A 16,484-nucleotide genomic window follows, 5' to 3' on the forward strand; every position below is an offset into this window, starting at 1 on the left:
GGGCTCAGCCACAGTAATGTAGAGGGCTCAGCCATAGTGATATAGAGGGCTCAGCCATAGTGATATAGAGGGCTCAGCCATAGTGATATAGAGGGCTCAGCCATAGTGATATAGAGGGCTCAGCCATAGTGATATAGAGGGCTCAGCCATAGTGATATAGAGGGCTCAGCCATAGTGATATAGAGGGCTCAGCCATAGTGATATAGAGGGCTCAGCCATAGTGATATAAAAGGGCTCAGCCATAGTGATATAAAAGGGCTCAGCCATAGTGATATAAAAGGGCTCAGCCATAGTGATATAGAGGGCTCAGCCATAGTGATATAGAGGGCTCAGCTTTATCAGCTCTCTGTCAGCATCCGTGCTTCTGAATTATCGCAGCCCCACAGAAACTACCTGCTCAGCCAGTCAGTGACTGCAGCTGTGCCTCGCCTCAATCACTGATCACTCACTGAGTGGGAATCTCTGAGTGGGGCCTTTACATCACAGGATCAGGAGCATGTTGCATTGTGAGGGCACGTGGACAGGTAAATATGACTTTTTTATTATGATTCCCCACTCTGTCCCCCCTGGTTTTTCCAGTTGCCCAGATTACCACTTTAATTTCTCTCTCTCTCTCTCTCTCTAACACACACGCACAGCCTGCTGCAGCCATAGCACACACAAACACAGCCTGCTGCAGCCATAGCATGGACACACACAGCCTGCTGCAGCCATAGCACACAATCTTCTCCCAGAGAGATAACACCACATTGAAGACAGAGGTTACTGCTACACTACTTATGGCTTCCCCTCCTCCTTACCTATCCTATATTACACAGGATATCTTCATATTACACTGCTGCTCTTATACAATCGTCCAACTTCTCCCTGACCACCCTTATCTAATAGGGTCAGTGCTTTATTACTGATATATGAAGGGAACTAAACATATGGGAGAAAGGGTTTTTCTGTTTTTTATAAATAAGCTCCTTAGATTGATAGAACATAAAATATATTGATGAGGAACATTTATAAAGTTCATATCAAAACCCAATTATAAAATTTTAAGAGTTTTATTCAACCCCTTGCCTCTGCAGCCTGTTTTGGGCTTAATGCCCAGGGCCTATTTTTTAAATCTCACCCCTCTCTCTTTATGTAGCTATAACTCTGAAATGCTTTTAATTATTGTGGTTATTCTGAGATTGAAAACTTGAAAAAATTACGTTTCTTTATATTCAAAATTCTCTTGTTCTAAGAAAGATAGTCATGCCACATAAACTAATTATTACTGCAACATCTACAACATGTCTACTCTATGGTGACGTCATTTGGTGAACGTCCTTTTACTTTTTGAGGGCTTTAAAATTTTGCAGTGAATTTCAGGAAAATTTCTAATTCTGATTTTATTAGGGAACAGTTCAGTTCTGAAGTGGATCTGTGGGCCCTGTATGTTAGTTACCCCCATAAATCCCTCCACTGTAAAACCTGCACCCCTCAAAGTATTCAAAATAACATTATAAGTTTAATAACCCTTTAGGTGTTTTGTAGAAATTTAAGCAGGTTGGAGGAAATTTAAAATTTTCATTTTTTTGGAAGATATTTCATTTTAATCCATTTTTTCCCTATGACACAGCAAATGCTTACTGAGAAATGCAACTCAATATTTATTCTGCTTATTTAAATGTTTCTAGAAATCCCCCATATGTGGCCATAGTGCGTCACCTGACCACAGGCCTCAGACATGTCAGAGGCCTGGGGAATTTTGGGGCCTTATTTTATTTCAGGGTTTTTAGCCATTATACCATGTCACAGAGGCCTAGCGGTGCCAAAATATTTGTCTAACATGTGGCGCCCTGATCATTAAAAAAATATATATATTTTTATGAGGTGGTACGGAAAAAAAAACACAATTTAGCATGTTTTTCATTATTTTTTTGTATGCCATTAACTATACATCACATATGACATGTTATCATTATTCGTTAGGTCGGTATGATTACAGTGATATCCCTTTTATATAGCTTTTGTTATAGTTTATGGCATTTATACTCAGTGTCGGACTTAGGTACCTGGGGCCCACCAGAGAAAATTATCCTTGGGGCCCACCAAAGGAGAATCGGTAAAAAGTGACATACTGATCTGGAACTGCGACAACTCCCTTGTGAATGACATGTTTTCAGTCGAACTATAACTCTCAGAATACCTTACACTTATGAAGCTTTAATGAAGGGTATATTGGGAGTTGTAGTTTCAGACAGAACAAGCCTTTAATATTTGATTGTTGTGCAGAAGCTTCTGGTGGCTGTAATCTGTTACAACCATCAGCCCTGAAGGTCCAGCACTATATCTTTCTCCAGTGGCAGCTCATATGTACTACAAGTCCCAGCATATCCTGAGGAATGCAGACTATCAGTAAATGCTGGGATTTGAAGTGCCTGCAGCTGTTGTACCTGGAGGATTCTTGGTGTATTGTACACTGAATGCTTTGTGGGACATCAGAATACATAGTTATGTGGGGGATCAGTGTGTGTAAGTGACCCCAGAACACCACTGATAAAATTATATTATATATATATATATATATAAAACCATACTGTACCTCTCAACATACCATCACACTGTTGCTGACCATATCATCCATCATCATACTAGTACTCCTTCATCCTCCTGCTTCTCCATCATCATACTACTACCTCCTTCATCCTCCTGCACCTCCATCATTATACTACTATCCCTTCATCATCATCATACTACTACCCATTCATCTTTCTGCCCCTCCATCATCATAATACTACGCCCTTTATCATCATACTACTACCCCCTTCATCCTCCTGCCCCTCCATCATATTACTACCCATCCATCATCCTCCTTCCCCCTTCATCCTCCTGCCCTTCCATCATTATAGTAGTACCCCTCTCATCCTTTTGCTCTCCTGCCCCTCCATCTGTATTTAAAACAAACAAAAAAAAAAAGCTATACATACCTCACCAGTATGGTTCCTCTAGTCCCCCAGCGACTCCTCGTCCTGCACTGCTTGAGTGAGATCGCAAACGCCGGAGGGGGGGGGGGCTTCCCACGGCGGGGGCGGGACTTCCCGGGACATACCCAGGACTGTCTCCTCAGAGTCGGGCAAACCCGCAAAAACATCTATTTATCCTGATGTAGCGTCCGACGCTGGCCCCAGCTGTTGGACGGTCAGTGGGAGTGGGGGAGGGGCCCACCGGAGGATCCTCCGGTGGCCCAGTCCGACACTATTTATACTATAAATACTGTTTGTGTCTTGCATATTGTAAGAGCAGTAATATTTTTATTTTTTTGCCAATGGAGTTATGTGAGGGCTTTTTTTGCGGCATAAGCTGATGTATTTAGATGCTGATTTGCCTCCAGATTCCCCATAGATGCTGCGGTCCCACGTCTGCGCCTATGGGGTTAACTGTGACACAGCCTCCCCCTGCTGCCCAATCGCCGCTAGGGACAGCGGGGAGAGGCAGGGACAACATCATGACGTTTCATGAACGTCATGTTGCAGGAACTCCCTGCTTTACGTGATGTTCCTGAAACGTCATTTTGTGGCAAGGGGTTAAAAGGACAAGTGCCATGAAAAACCTTTTCCCAGTAATTGAAGCACATTACAAAGTTATATAACTCTGTAATATGCGTAAATCACCTATCTGCCTCCCTTCCCTGTCTTTTCCCCCCTCCACCCCCCACCAGGAAGTGTCCTGACTCACACAGACCTGATTACTGTCGTCACCGTCACCAAGCTCTTCTCTCAGCTCCTTCTCCTGTTACACTAGCCTCCCCCCTCCCCTGCCTTGTCAGGTGACAGGCTTGCTCAGCTCCCATTGGCTGAACAACTGCAAGCCATCACTTGTCACATCCCACTTGCTTATCTTCCCTCAGACTGACTCCGGCACTTAGGCAGCTCCCCCCTCCCCTCATACCCTCTCTCCTGCTGCTGTGGACTCAGTGAAGGAGTCATGTCACTAGAGAAGATAAGCTGAGCAAGCAGAGTCATCTGACAAGGAGGGGAGGGGGAGGCTGGTGTAACAGGACCTAGAGCAGCCCTCCTGCTGATGACTCATCCTCACAAGAAGGAGCTGCCTGGTGACGGTGACGACAGTAATCAGGTCTGTGTGAGTTAGGACACTTCCTGGTGGGGGGTGGAGGGGGGAAAAGACCGGGAAGGGAGGCAGATAGGTGATTGAAGCATATTACAGAGTTATATAACTTTGTAATGTGCTTCAATTACAGGGAAAAAGTTTTTCATGGCACTTGTCCTTTAAAGCTGGAGTAGGAGGTGAGAGGAATGAGTTAATCCATCCAAAGTTTGAAAGAAAAATAAATCCTTTTCCATCCAAAGTTTGAAAGAAACAATAAGACTTTTTCTCATGGAACTTTCACTGAACCTGTTTAAGGATATACAGCTGGTCTCGAGATTATGGAACTCTCCTATGTGAATGAACCTGTTCCCAGCAGATAATAAATGTTATTCTATAATTCTCATAAGCAGATAACAAATGTTTGTTAGCATCCTTATGTATGTATCAACATCCTTATGTAAACAATTTATCTGTCAAAATATATCCGTAGTTATTAGTTTTTTGAAGTTAATGACGTATATAGTGTATGACTTTGCATTTTACATTCATATCCATTGGTTTTTTCTGTATAAACAAAGGTGGGTTCTCAGAGATAGTTGGAACATTGCTTACCTAAGAATGTTTTGTCTCAAGAACTATTTCCCCCAGAGACATGTTTATCAGTGTTCAAGGACATTCTCAGAGGAAAGTTGCCTGTCTGTTACAGTGGGAATAATGTGAAAGTATCATTGCACAGAATGTGTTGTTCTAACCTTTTTGAATAATAATAATGGATACTAATATAGATGCTATTGCGCATGACTGAATATCTAAATCACTAGCACCGCCTCATCTATGTCTTATTAGCATTTGTTACCACCCTATATTTTATCTGTCTATAAAATGTGATCACCATAATAAAACTGGGCCCATTTACACCAGACTTGTTTGCAAGATACGTTGTCTGTGTCTTCATTCTAAGTGCATGGTGTGGGAGAGGGGATCCGGACCCATTCTCCAACTCAATTAGGAAACAGCCAACAACAGCAGGCCTTCTTTGGGAAGGCACCTCGACAGAGGTGATACACTCCAGCTTCGACTCCAGCCAAAAGTAGCTCAGACTCTGAGACTGCTGCAGTAAACAATCCACCTATGGTTTTTTAGATACTGAAGCCGACCTTCAGAGCATGCTGGGAGCACAAACTTCCAGCATTTACTGAAAGACAGCCCTCAGGATATGCTGGGATTTGTTGTAAAAAACGTTGACACTGTAGTAAGATTTATTGATGGACCTTTAGCGCTTATGGTTGTCTTTTTCATAAAAGCTTGTGAACCACAAATTGCAGCTACTAGGAGCCCTCTACAAAACCATCAGGTCTCCAATTTATGTAATACCATTTATGAAAGAGTTGTCATTTCAGAAACTACAACCACCACCATACCATGAGAGTTTCTAAGTTTAGAGCATTCTGAAAGTTGTACTTTGATCTCTGTCCCTTCTCCCCACCCTCTTCAACATTAGGAATGCTCCAGGCAGATAGTCTCCTATTCCTCAGCTGTGTGAACACTGAACATGGGCTGGATCGTTAAGGCACCTGTGCAATGCTCAGACAGGAGAAAATGTTCCAGTGGCATTCCAGTGGCTGCATTTTTAGGACAATAACCGCATCACCTGCCAAACGGACCCCAGCCCAGGACAGATCTTGGATTTAAAGGGAAACTCTGGATAAGAAAAACTTGTTTACTATTAAAAGAATATATGTATTGTCAGCTCACCGACCAAGAATTCTCTGGTGCCCCGGATTCACATCTGGCGGATGCGTGGTACTGCAGTTCAGAAAAGAAATCGGTAATCCAGCACTTGAAGCAGAGAGATTCTTTATTTATCCAATTGCCAATATACAGGAATACACCTAAGTGCAGTGACCCCACTGTGGGGTCACTGCACTTAGGTGTATTCCTGTATATTGGCAATTGGATAAATAAAGAATCTCTCTGCTTCAAGTGCTGGATTACCGATTTCTTTTCTGAATTACTATTAAAAGTACATTAAAAGTTATATAGATGTGTCTATACAATGTATTACCGTATCTGTACAATTCTGCCATACTGGTAGCTGATAGAAATCCAGGAAGTGAAAAAAATGCCCCCTGTGCAAATCCACATTGTCTCCTGCTCCTTCTGCTATCCCACCTTAGGTGACAAATATTTGATGCCTCTGTCTCACATTGTGTGTGTTTGCTGAGATCAGGCTGATGATGCAGACAGGGGGCAAAGCATGATGTCCCAGGAGGCTTCGCTGGATCCCCCAATCCCCTGAGTGACTCACCATCTTTCACCAGCCAGAAGCAGGTGTTGCATTGATTTCTTTAATTGTGCAGAAGTGTGCAGTGAAATTAGGGCTGTGTTCACACATGTTGGAGTGTCATTGCAGTACTGCAGCGTATTCACAAAAATTATGCAGTAACACAAGTAAATGAAGCTAAACGGTGGAGAGGATCAGAGCCTTATTGTGGGGCTCAACTTCAAAGATAACAGATGCTTGATCATAATATGTGCGTGGAAATGAAAAGAAAAAAAAAATCAAAAAGTTCTTTATTCCAATATCAGCGTTACAGGTAGAGAATACAGCGTGCTGTGTGGTGTTATAGGTAGAGAATACAGGGTGCTGTGTGGTGTTACAGGTAGAGAATACAGTGTGCTGTTACAAGGAGAGAATACAGGGTGATGTGTGGTGTTACAGGTAGAGAATACAGTGTGCTGTGTGGTGTTACAAGGAGAGAATACAGCCTGCTGTGTGGTGTTACATGTAGAGAATACAGCCTGCTGTGTGGTGTTACAAGTAGAGAATACAGAGTGCTGTGTGGTGTTACAGGTAGAGAATACAGCCTGCTGTGTGGTGTTACAGGTAGAGAATACAGCCTGCTGTGTGGTGTTACAGGTAGAGAATACAGTGTGCTCTGTGGTATTACAGGTAGAGAATACAACGTGCGGTGTTGCAGGTAGAGAATACAGCATGCTGTGTGGTGTTACAGGTAGAGAATACAGCATGCTGTGTGGGTGGGTGGGACAACAATGAAATCATAAATTACTGCAAATAATTCAGTAACACAATGAAACAACAATGTGTGAACACAGCCTAGATGTTCTGCAATAGATTTGGGCGGGGAATAGGCAGGGTGGAGGACTGTGATGAACAGCTGAGGGAAAGCATTGCATTCGGGAACCTGTAGTACTGTGTACAACTGATAAACCAGGAAGTGCAGAAACACAAAACAGAACAAAACCCCCCAAAACAAATCGATTTTTGGTAGTTTCAAAAATGGAATAGATAGGTAAATAATGCTTTATGGTTCGGCAGAAGTTTAATTTTTTTTTAACCTCTACCTCTAGTTCCCCTTTAAAGTAGCTATTCGAAGGTACAAGTGGTTTGGGGGGTCAGATTGTGGGTACAGAGTCGTTTTAATTACGATTTCCATGGGAATCAACACGTTAAGTTGGCCATACATGTAAAAGTCCACCAACCATTGTTTTAAAATTATATTCAAATGATCATTTACAACAGTCAATGATAGACCGTTGTCTACCAAAATGTTTTCTGTCATTTACCACTTTGCACAAGTCCACTATTTAGATTTTATTATTACTTATTTAGATTATTCTTGTCTGTACTTAAGCCACATGCAGCGTGCAACCTGCAGTGAGAACAGAGGCATAGAGGTGCTGCCAATTTTTCCTTTTTCTTAGATTTATTGTTTTCCTAATCTATTTAACCCTTCGAGGACCAGTCCCAAAATGACCCATTGGACTGCGCAAATTTTGATCTTAGTGTTTTCGTTTTTCCCTCCTCCTCTTCTACGAGCTCTAGCACTTTCAGTTTTCTATCTACAGGGCCATGTAAGTGCTTGTTTTTTACAGTAATAGTTATACTTTGTAATGGCGTCTTTCATTTTACCATAACATGTATGACGGAATTCCAAAATTATTATTTATGAAGATATAAATAGGTGAAATCGTAAAAAAGAATGCAATATGGTAAAGTTTGGGGGGTTTCTGTGTCTACGTAATGCACTATATGGTAAAAGCGACGGGATACTACTATTCTATAGGTCAGTCCGAACACAACCATATGCAGGTTTACACAGATTCTCTAATGTTATATATTTTTTTTAATGAAAACCTTTTTTGGGCAATTATATATTAATAAAATGGGCCTATTGTGATGCTTATAACGGTAATAATGCTAATAACACCCCTGTATGGGGTGTAATTTTTTCCACTATGATGATCTCTAGTTTTTATTATTACCATATTTGTAAAGATCGGCCGTTTTGATCACTTTTCATAATATATATATATATATATATATATATATATATATAATGTAACATCAAATCCCTCCTTTTGTGTACGCCGTTGGCAATGACGCTTGTTATATTTTAATAGATCGGACAATTACGCACGCTACGGTATATTATATGTTTATTTATTTTTATATGCTTTATTTATATAATGGGAAAGGGGGGTGATTTAAACTTTTATTGGGGGAGGGGCTTTGGGGTAGTGTAATAGTATTTTTACACATTTTAAGTCCCTTTGGGGGACTTTAACATACACTTGTGTGATTACACACACTGATCATTGCTATGCCATAGGCGATACAGGCTCAGTGAGCAGACGGAGGAAGGTAAGAGACCACCGGCGGTCCAATACAGCGATCGGGACCCTAACCCCCCCCCCCCCCGTCACTTACACTTAAACGCCACGCAAACGCGGCGTTTAAGAAGTTAATGACACGCTGCAGCGCGATCACTGCAGCCTGTCATTAACGGTGAGGTGTCGGCTGCTCACTGCTTCATAGCATGAGAAACACCCAGGACCCAGGACGTACAGTTACGTCCAGGGTCGTCTGAGGACAGACTTCCATGGCGTAACTGTACGTCCAGGGTCGTCTAGGGGTTAAGGTCCTTTTACATTAAAAAAATTTGTCAGCTGTGGGGGGCTGTAAATTAGCACCTATCTGCAAGATTGATGCTTGTTTGCAGTGCCTTTAACCCCTTAAGGACAGAGCCTGAAATGGCCTTAATGACAGAGACAAATTTTATGAATATGACCAGTGTCACTTTATTCATTAATAACTTCGGGATGCTTTTACCTATCCGGCTGATTCTGAGATTGTTTTCTCGTGACATATTGTACTTTATATTTCTGGTAAATTGGAGTCGATACTCATAACGAATCTTTATGAAAAAACCCCAAATAATGTGAAAAAAATGTGAAAAACTGCATTTTTCCAACTTTGAAACTTTTTTGCGTATACAGAAAGTGGTTATACCACATAAATTATATATTAAATAGCATTAACAACATGTCTACTTTATGTTGGCGGCATTTATTAAACGATCTTTAATTTTTTTTAGACAATAGGAAGCTTAAAACATTAGCAGCAAATTTCCAAATTTTCAGTAAAATTTCAAAATCAGATATTTTTAGGGACCTGTTCAGGTTTAAAGTGTATTTGAGGGGCCTGTATGTTAGAAAGCCCCACAAAGCACCCCATTTCAGAAACTGCACCCCCCACACTCTGCAAAAGCATATCCAGAAAGTGTTTTAACCCTTTAGGGGAGTCACAGAAATAAAAGCTAAGTGTGTAAGAAATTTGAAAATTTAAATTTTCTGTGCAGAGATTTTATTGTAATCCAATATTTTTCATAATTATAAACCTATTACCAGAGAAATGCACCCCAATAATTATTGCCCCGTTTCTGCAGTTTATAGAAATACCCCATATGTGGCCCTATTGCGCTATTTGACGCAACCACAAGCCTCAGATACAAAGGAGCGCCTAGTGAATTTCAACGCCTCCGTTATATTTGGTCATTTCTGACTGTACCACTTCAGGTTGGCAGAGGCTCTGGGGTGCCAAAACCTAAAAAACACCCCTAAAGGGACACCATTTAGAAAACTACACCCCTCAAGGAATGTAACAAGGGGTGCGGTGAGCATTTGGACCCCACAGGTGCTTCACAGATTTTCCGAACAATATGGCGTGAAAAAAGAGAAATTTATTTTTTACACTAAAACGTTGTTCTAGCCTTCAATTTTTCATTTTCTTAAAGGGATAAAAGGAAAAAAAAGACACAAAATGTGTAGCGCAGTTTCTCCCGAGTACGGAAATACCCCACATGTGGCGATAAAGTGCCAAGGGGGCGCAGGACGAGCCTCCAAAGGGAAGGAGAGCCAATTGGCTTCTGGAAGCTGAATTTCACTGGAAAGGATTTCAAGGACAATGTCGCATTTACAGAGCCCTCGTGCTGCCAAGACACTGTAAACCCCCCACAAGTGACCCCATTCTGGAAACTACACCCCTCAAGGAATCTAACAAGGGGCACAGTGAGCATATGGACCCCACTGGTGACGGGCACAAATGTGGAACAATGTGACGTAAAAGTAAAAAATTTCATTTTTTCACTTTCATAGCACAAATGTGCCCGTCATCAAGGGGTCCATATCCTCACTGCACCCCTTGTTAGATTCCTTGAGGGGTGCAGTTTCCAGAATGGGGTCACTTGTGGGGGGTTTCCAGTGTTTTGGCAGCACGAGGGCTCTGTAAATGCGACATGGCGTTCATCATCCATTCTAGCCAAATCCAACCTCCAAAATCCAAATGGCGCGCCTTCCCTTCAGAGGCTTGCCCTGCGCCCACATGGCGCTTTATGTCCACATGTGGGGTATTTACGGACTCGGGGGAAATTGCTCTACACATAGTGTGTTTTTTTCTCTTTTAACCCCTTGTGAAAATGATAAATTCAAGGCTAAACCAACATTATAGTGTAAAAAATGTAATATTTCATTTTCACGCCACATTGTTCCACATTTGTGCCCGTCACCAGTGGGGTCCATATGCTCACTACACCCCTTGTTACATTCCTTGAGGGGTGTAGTTTCCATAATGGGGTCACTTGTGGGGGGTTTCAACTGTCTTGGCAACACAGAGGCCTTTTGAATGCAACATGGCCCCTCGAAATCCATTCCATCCAAATCCAGCCTTCAAAAACGAAATGGCGCTCCTTCCCTTCGGAGGCTTACCGTGCACCCACATGGTGCTTTATGTCCACATGTGGGGTATTTCCGTACTCAGGGGAAATTGCTCTACACATTTATTGTTTTTTTTTTTATCTTTTAGCCCCTTGTGAAAATGAAAAAATCATGACAAGATTAATGATTTAGAGTAAAAATTTTACAAAAATTACACTAAATGTTGGTCTAGCCTTGATTTTGATGGGTACTTACGTAGAACATGTGCCGAGAAAATAAAAAATACAATTTTTTTCATTTTCACGTCCCAAATGTGGCCGTCACCAGGGGGCCATATCCCCGCTGCCCCCCTTGTTAGATTCCTTATCGGGTGTAGTTTCCAGAATGGGGTCACTTGTGGGGGGTTTCTACTGTCCTGGCCGCACAGAGGCTTTGTAATTGCATCATGGCATCCTCTTATGGGAATGGCGGCCATACCTACTTAGCTGGGAAAAAGGGACAATTCTAATTTATTTGGGGGTATTAGGGCAATTATTAGTTTATAAGGTTGGAAATGACAGGTGTCCATCAAATTCAATCTGTGTTGATCCAGAGGAAGGCAAAAAACCCTCGTGAGGCAGACGACAGTAGCCTCATCACAGGGGAAAAATTCCTTCCCGACTCCATAATGGCGATCAGAATAATCCCAGGACCAACGTGACCCCTGAAATAGGAATAAAGGACAGAATTTAGATAATGTAGAACCCCAATGACGTGTGGTGCGCCTTGAAGCGATCCAGTATGCAGAGGCCGGGGTGATCAGGACAGGTGTCACACTGGTAAATGGTGTCCTTCCTGATCCCCCTGTTATGCCACACTCTGCACTTCTTCTGGGGTCTCCTGTTTTCCAGTGTGGGGGACGTCACCTGGAAAATGTTGTCCTGGTGCGATACGGGGTCCTTCATATCCAGAAGCGCTGGGTCCGCTCCATGGCTGCTAAATATTAGGGCTCTATTACTGCTTCTGATATTTTCGGATCGTGCCGCAAGCTACAGTAGCTCGGGCAGCGAGGGACCGAAAGAGGGGGTGCTGGTATAAAGGTTATCCCCGTACAGGTGGTGACCTTTATCCAGCAGTGGGAAGATCAGTTCCCGGACGATCTTTTCACTTGTTCCGAGGATGGTGTGGGGGGGGAGGGGGCATCTGGGGGCTGTATTCGTGTGTCCCTTCCTACATACACTCTAAGGGTACGTGCACACTGCGGAATCGCGACAGATAACCCTTCGTGCATTCCGCAGTTGGCACCCGCCGGCTGACTGATGCAGGCGCACGTCTCCGTCCGTGTCATAGACTCCATTCTATGCACGGGCGGATTCCGCTCTCCGTCCAACGTATTCATTCTTTGGATGGATGACGGAATCCGCCCGTGCATAGAATGGAGTCTATGACACGGGTAGAGACATGCGCCCGCATTAGTCCGCCGGCGGGTGCCAGCTGAGGAATGCACGAAGGGTTATCCTTCGCCATTCCGCAGTGTGCACGTACCCTAAATCTGTAAGAGTACCCTGAGGTACGCTCACAGAGTTTGGAGAATTTCACACCATACCGTCATCTCTTATTGGGACGGTACTGGCGGAAAAGACGTGTCTGGGGGGCAGCGTACACTACGCTACCCCCCAGACATGTCACTGGATGATGAGGAGGATGAGGATGAATGGAGGAAAGAAGGATCCCCCCCATTCATCCTCACTGGCTGTTTCGGTGTCGGAGGCAATAATAACGTATCCCTCTGACGCCGAAAACACCCTGGGGGCCATCTTTATATGGGGATTGGTATATGGGGTATGTAGTAGTGTAGTGTCAAACTTTATTCAATGTAGTGTGGTGTAATGTAGTGTTTTTTACGTGTTTTTTTTACAGTAAGTATAAAAAAAAAACCTACGCAAACAAAGGAGTTGCTGATAAATGCCGCACTTATGCGCGGCACTTATCAGCAGACCGTGGCAGTAGAATATAGAAAAAAAACACCCTACGCCAAAAAGGAGGAGTTGCTGATTAGCAGCGCACTTTCGTGCGATGCTGATCAATACTCAGCGGCGATAGGGTGCGGAAAATAGAAAAAAAAAAATTTGGAAAAAAAAAACCTTTCTACATTCTGAACATCCCTGTAGCTGCTGATAAGTGTATTACACATATCAGCCGCTAGAGGGCAGCAGAGCCCAAAATCTGGAAAATGACGAGGCTGGAGCCGAAAATAGCCGAAAGAAGACGACGGGGACCGCCGGAAAGATCCGAAGACGCGCCGGAAAGACGGAGGACGCCGCGAACCCGGAAGACGCTGATCAGGTGAGTAATGTACAAATACCTGCTCTGGACCCCTCAGCTACCTAGCTGAGGGGTCCAGGGCAGCTATTTTTTATTTTGTGGGACTCTGATCGCCGTGCCACGGGCCCGATCGCCGTGAACGGCCGGCCGTTCACGGCGATCGGGCCGTGGCACGATGACCACCATTACTTTTTACAGTAATGGCGGTCGGTGCCGTCCTCGGACAGCACCGACCGCCATTTTTTTCCGGGTCTTCGGGTCACTGATGACCCGGAAAGGTTCCGATCGCCGCTATTGGCTGATCTGAATTGATCAGCCTATAGCGGCGATCGTAAGCACGGGGGGTGTTAACCACCCCCCGTGCCGAGAAGCTAAGATGGCCTGCTATGATTTATAGCAGGCCATCTTCCCCGATCGCTGTGTGCGAACACGCAGCGATCGGGGAAACATCGGGCGTAAATTACGCCCTGATGCGCCAAGTACCAGGGCGCGAGGGCGTAAGTTTACGCTAGATGTCGTTAAGTGTTTAAAAAGCAAGACAAATTGAGTGGCCAGGTTGAACGAACAATCCCTGTATCGTTCGTGCAGCCATGGAATCTGAAAGCGCAGATATGTATATATCCGTGCTGTCAGTTTCCAGATTGCAAGCAATCTATACTTAAATTCTGCGTTGCTTGTTAACTGGAATCCCTCTGGAGGAGGAAGTGGCCGGAAGATACAGCAACAGCCGGAGGACAGGAAAACCAAATGACGGATCACAAGCAGCACTGCTTGTGATCTGGAAGCTGATAGCACACAGATATGCGTATATATATATATATATATATATATATATATATATATATATATATACATACACACACACACACATAGATAGATAGATAGATAGATAGATAGATAGATAGATAAATTCAGAAACCTGCTCTAAAGGATCAGTGGAATCGCTGTCACTTTAACATGGGCCGATCATCGGCCACAAGCGTATTTCTAACAATGTTCCTACCCCGGCTTGTGTAAAAGGCCTATTAGTCTGGTACATTGCTGAGGAGTTGCAAGCACCATGTGAAACTAAATAACTTCACTTCATAATATAAAAGCAAAAATTGCACTGCACTCATTAAATAAATGTGATTTTAAATTTACATAAACAGTGGTACCTTGGTTAAGAGCTCACAGTTTTTCAAAACTGTGACTTGGTTTAAGAGCATTGTTTTGGTTTAAGAGCTCCCTGTCCTGGGTGGGAGCGCGAGTGGGGGAGGGGCATGGTCTGCATAGTGTGGTCTACAGCATTGTACTCTGACCCAGGAAGTCTCCCTCTCCTTCCAAATCATAGAAGATCCACTTCAGGCTGGGGCTTGTGGATTATGGAGGTAATCTCTTCATAGCTGTAACCCCTCTCTTCCTGGACAGAGAGCTGCATGTATGTGCCCTGCTCATTCCTTCATGCTCCGTGCAGTCCCTGTCAGTCCTGATTGGTCCATGCTGAACACATACCCCTTCCCCATTGCTGTCATGTGCCCACACAGACCTCTGACAGCAGCCCTGCGTCTCTATTCTAGTCTGTTGTAATACGCTACTGCATTATGGGGATCTGCAACTCCATTCTGTATCTACAAACTGCTGCTGTGTTGTCAGGTTTATGCAGTTACTATACATTATACACCACATGCTGATTGCTATACTGTACAGTAACTTATAACAACTTGTAAAACAAATGAAACATTTTTAAGCAGCTGAATATGTGATTATAAGTTGTTATAAGTTACTGTACAGTATAGTATATGTTATTCAGAATATAAAATCATTAATTTTGGGGTGTGGAACCAATTGTCTGCATATCAATGATTATGCCTGCCCATCAGATGAGCAGGGTATAAATATAGACAAAAAGCAACCATTTGGTTTGTGCAAAAATCGGCACCTTTTTCTCAATGTACGCCAGGCGCACTTTTTGGTAAGTTTCCACCAAAATCTATATAAATATGAAATCACAGTAATCATAATGACCTGCTGAATAAAGTTAATATAACATTTTCATGTCAGAAGGCTCCAGAGAACCCTTTTATTACATCTACATAAAAATGTACACAAGACAAACCGTACCTGTTGCTCCAAAGCAGGACGACATATCCAGTACAAACTGCTTTTTGGAGGCACCCGACTCCAGACGGTTGTAGACCTACAGCTACCGGACAGCAATATCTGTAATAATAAAATGCTGAAAATTAGAAATTTATAATTCAATGTATAAACTCATCCCAGGAACATTGTGAATACAAGATTAAATGGTTATCTATTTGAGGAGGGCTTGTGGGCCACAAGATAAAAATGGATTGTGGCCTCAGGTGCCCAGACTCCAACACTGTTGCTATGCATTCACCTGTTCCTAAGTTAGAGGAATTTTACTATTTGGCCGACCATCTGTACTTTTCTCTGAATAGTTAGGTGGATGGGAATTTTATTTAAAAAAAAAAAAAATCATATACCCCAATGAAATCACTACGATACATATAACCAACAAAAATCTCCCAAAAATAACAACTCATGTAATTTAGAACTAAACTAAACTTTATTCAGACAAAAACCAATGAACCTATAAAAAACACATACATATCAGACAAGATAAAAACTACAGGAAGGAGCCAGTGACATATACAAGCAACGTTAATATTTCATCAAATCTGAATCACGTGGGGACTACAAACAGGACCACTACAAATCATAGAACTGCAATGAATACACAATATCTGAGTGTGTGAGTATATATATATATATATATATATATATATATATATATATATATATATATATATATACACATACACACACACTATACACACACACACACTATATACACACACACAGAGTACCAGAAGAAAATTGTGTTATATCATAAATATATTGCACAAATATGCCCACAGCTGCTCAAAAAAATGCCCACAGCTAATACTTGTGGACACTTTTTTTTTTTTAATAAGCAGAAGATTATTGGTGCTAGTGCTGCTTTTCCAGGCACCCAGGGTGGAGCGGCAGAGATCAAAGGCAGCCGCTGTATAAGCCATGTGCCGAGTAAGGGTACG

General features: G+C 42.7%; 1 protein-coding gene across 1 annotated transcript in view; it reads right to left on the minus strand.

The window, feature by feature from the left end:
- Positions 1-16,484, minus strand: part of TIMM44 (translocase of inner mitochondrial membrane 44) — a 182,686-nt gene that overhangs the window by 151,035 nt on the left and 15,167 nt on the right. Inside the window, exon 2 of the mRNA XM_069964528.1 lies at positions 15,508-15,606. Coding sequence (XP_069820629.1) covers positions 15,508-15,606 — 99 coding nt within the window. The remainder of the gene's footprint in view (positions 1-15,507; positions 15,607-16,484) is intronic.

The sequence above is a fragment of the Dendropsophus ebraccatus genome, chromosome 3 (genome assembly GCF_027789765.1).
Source record: "Dendropsophus ebraccatus isolate aDenEbr1 chromosome 3, aDenEbr1.pat, whole genome shotgun sequence".
Classification (NCBI taxonomy): Eukaryota; Metazoa; Chordata; class Amphibia; order Anura; family Hylidae; genus Dendropsophus; species Dendropsophus ebraccatus.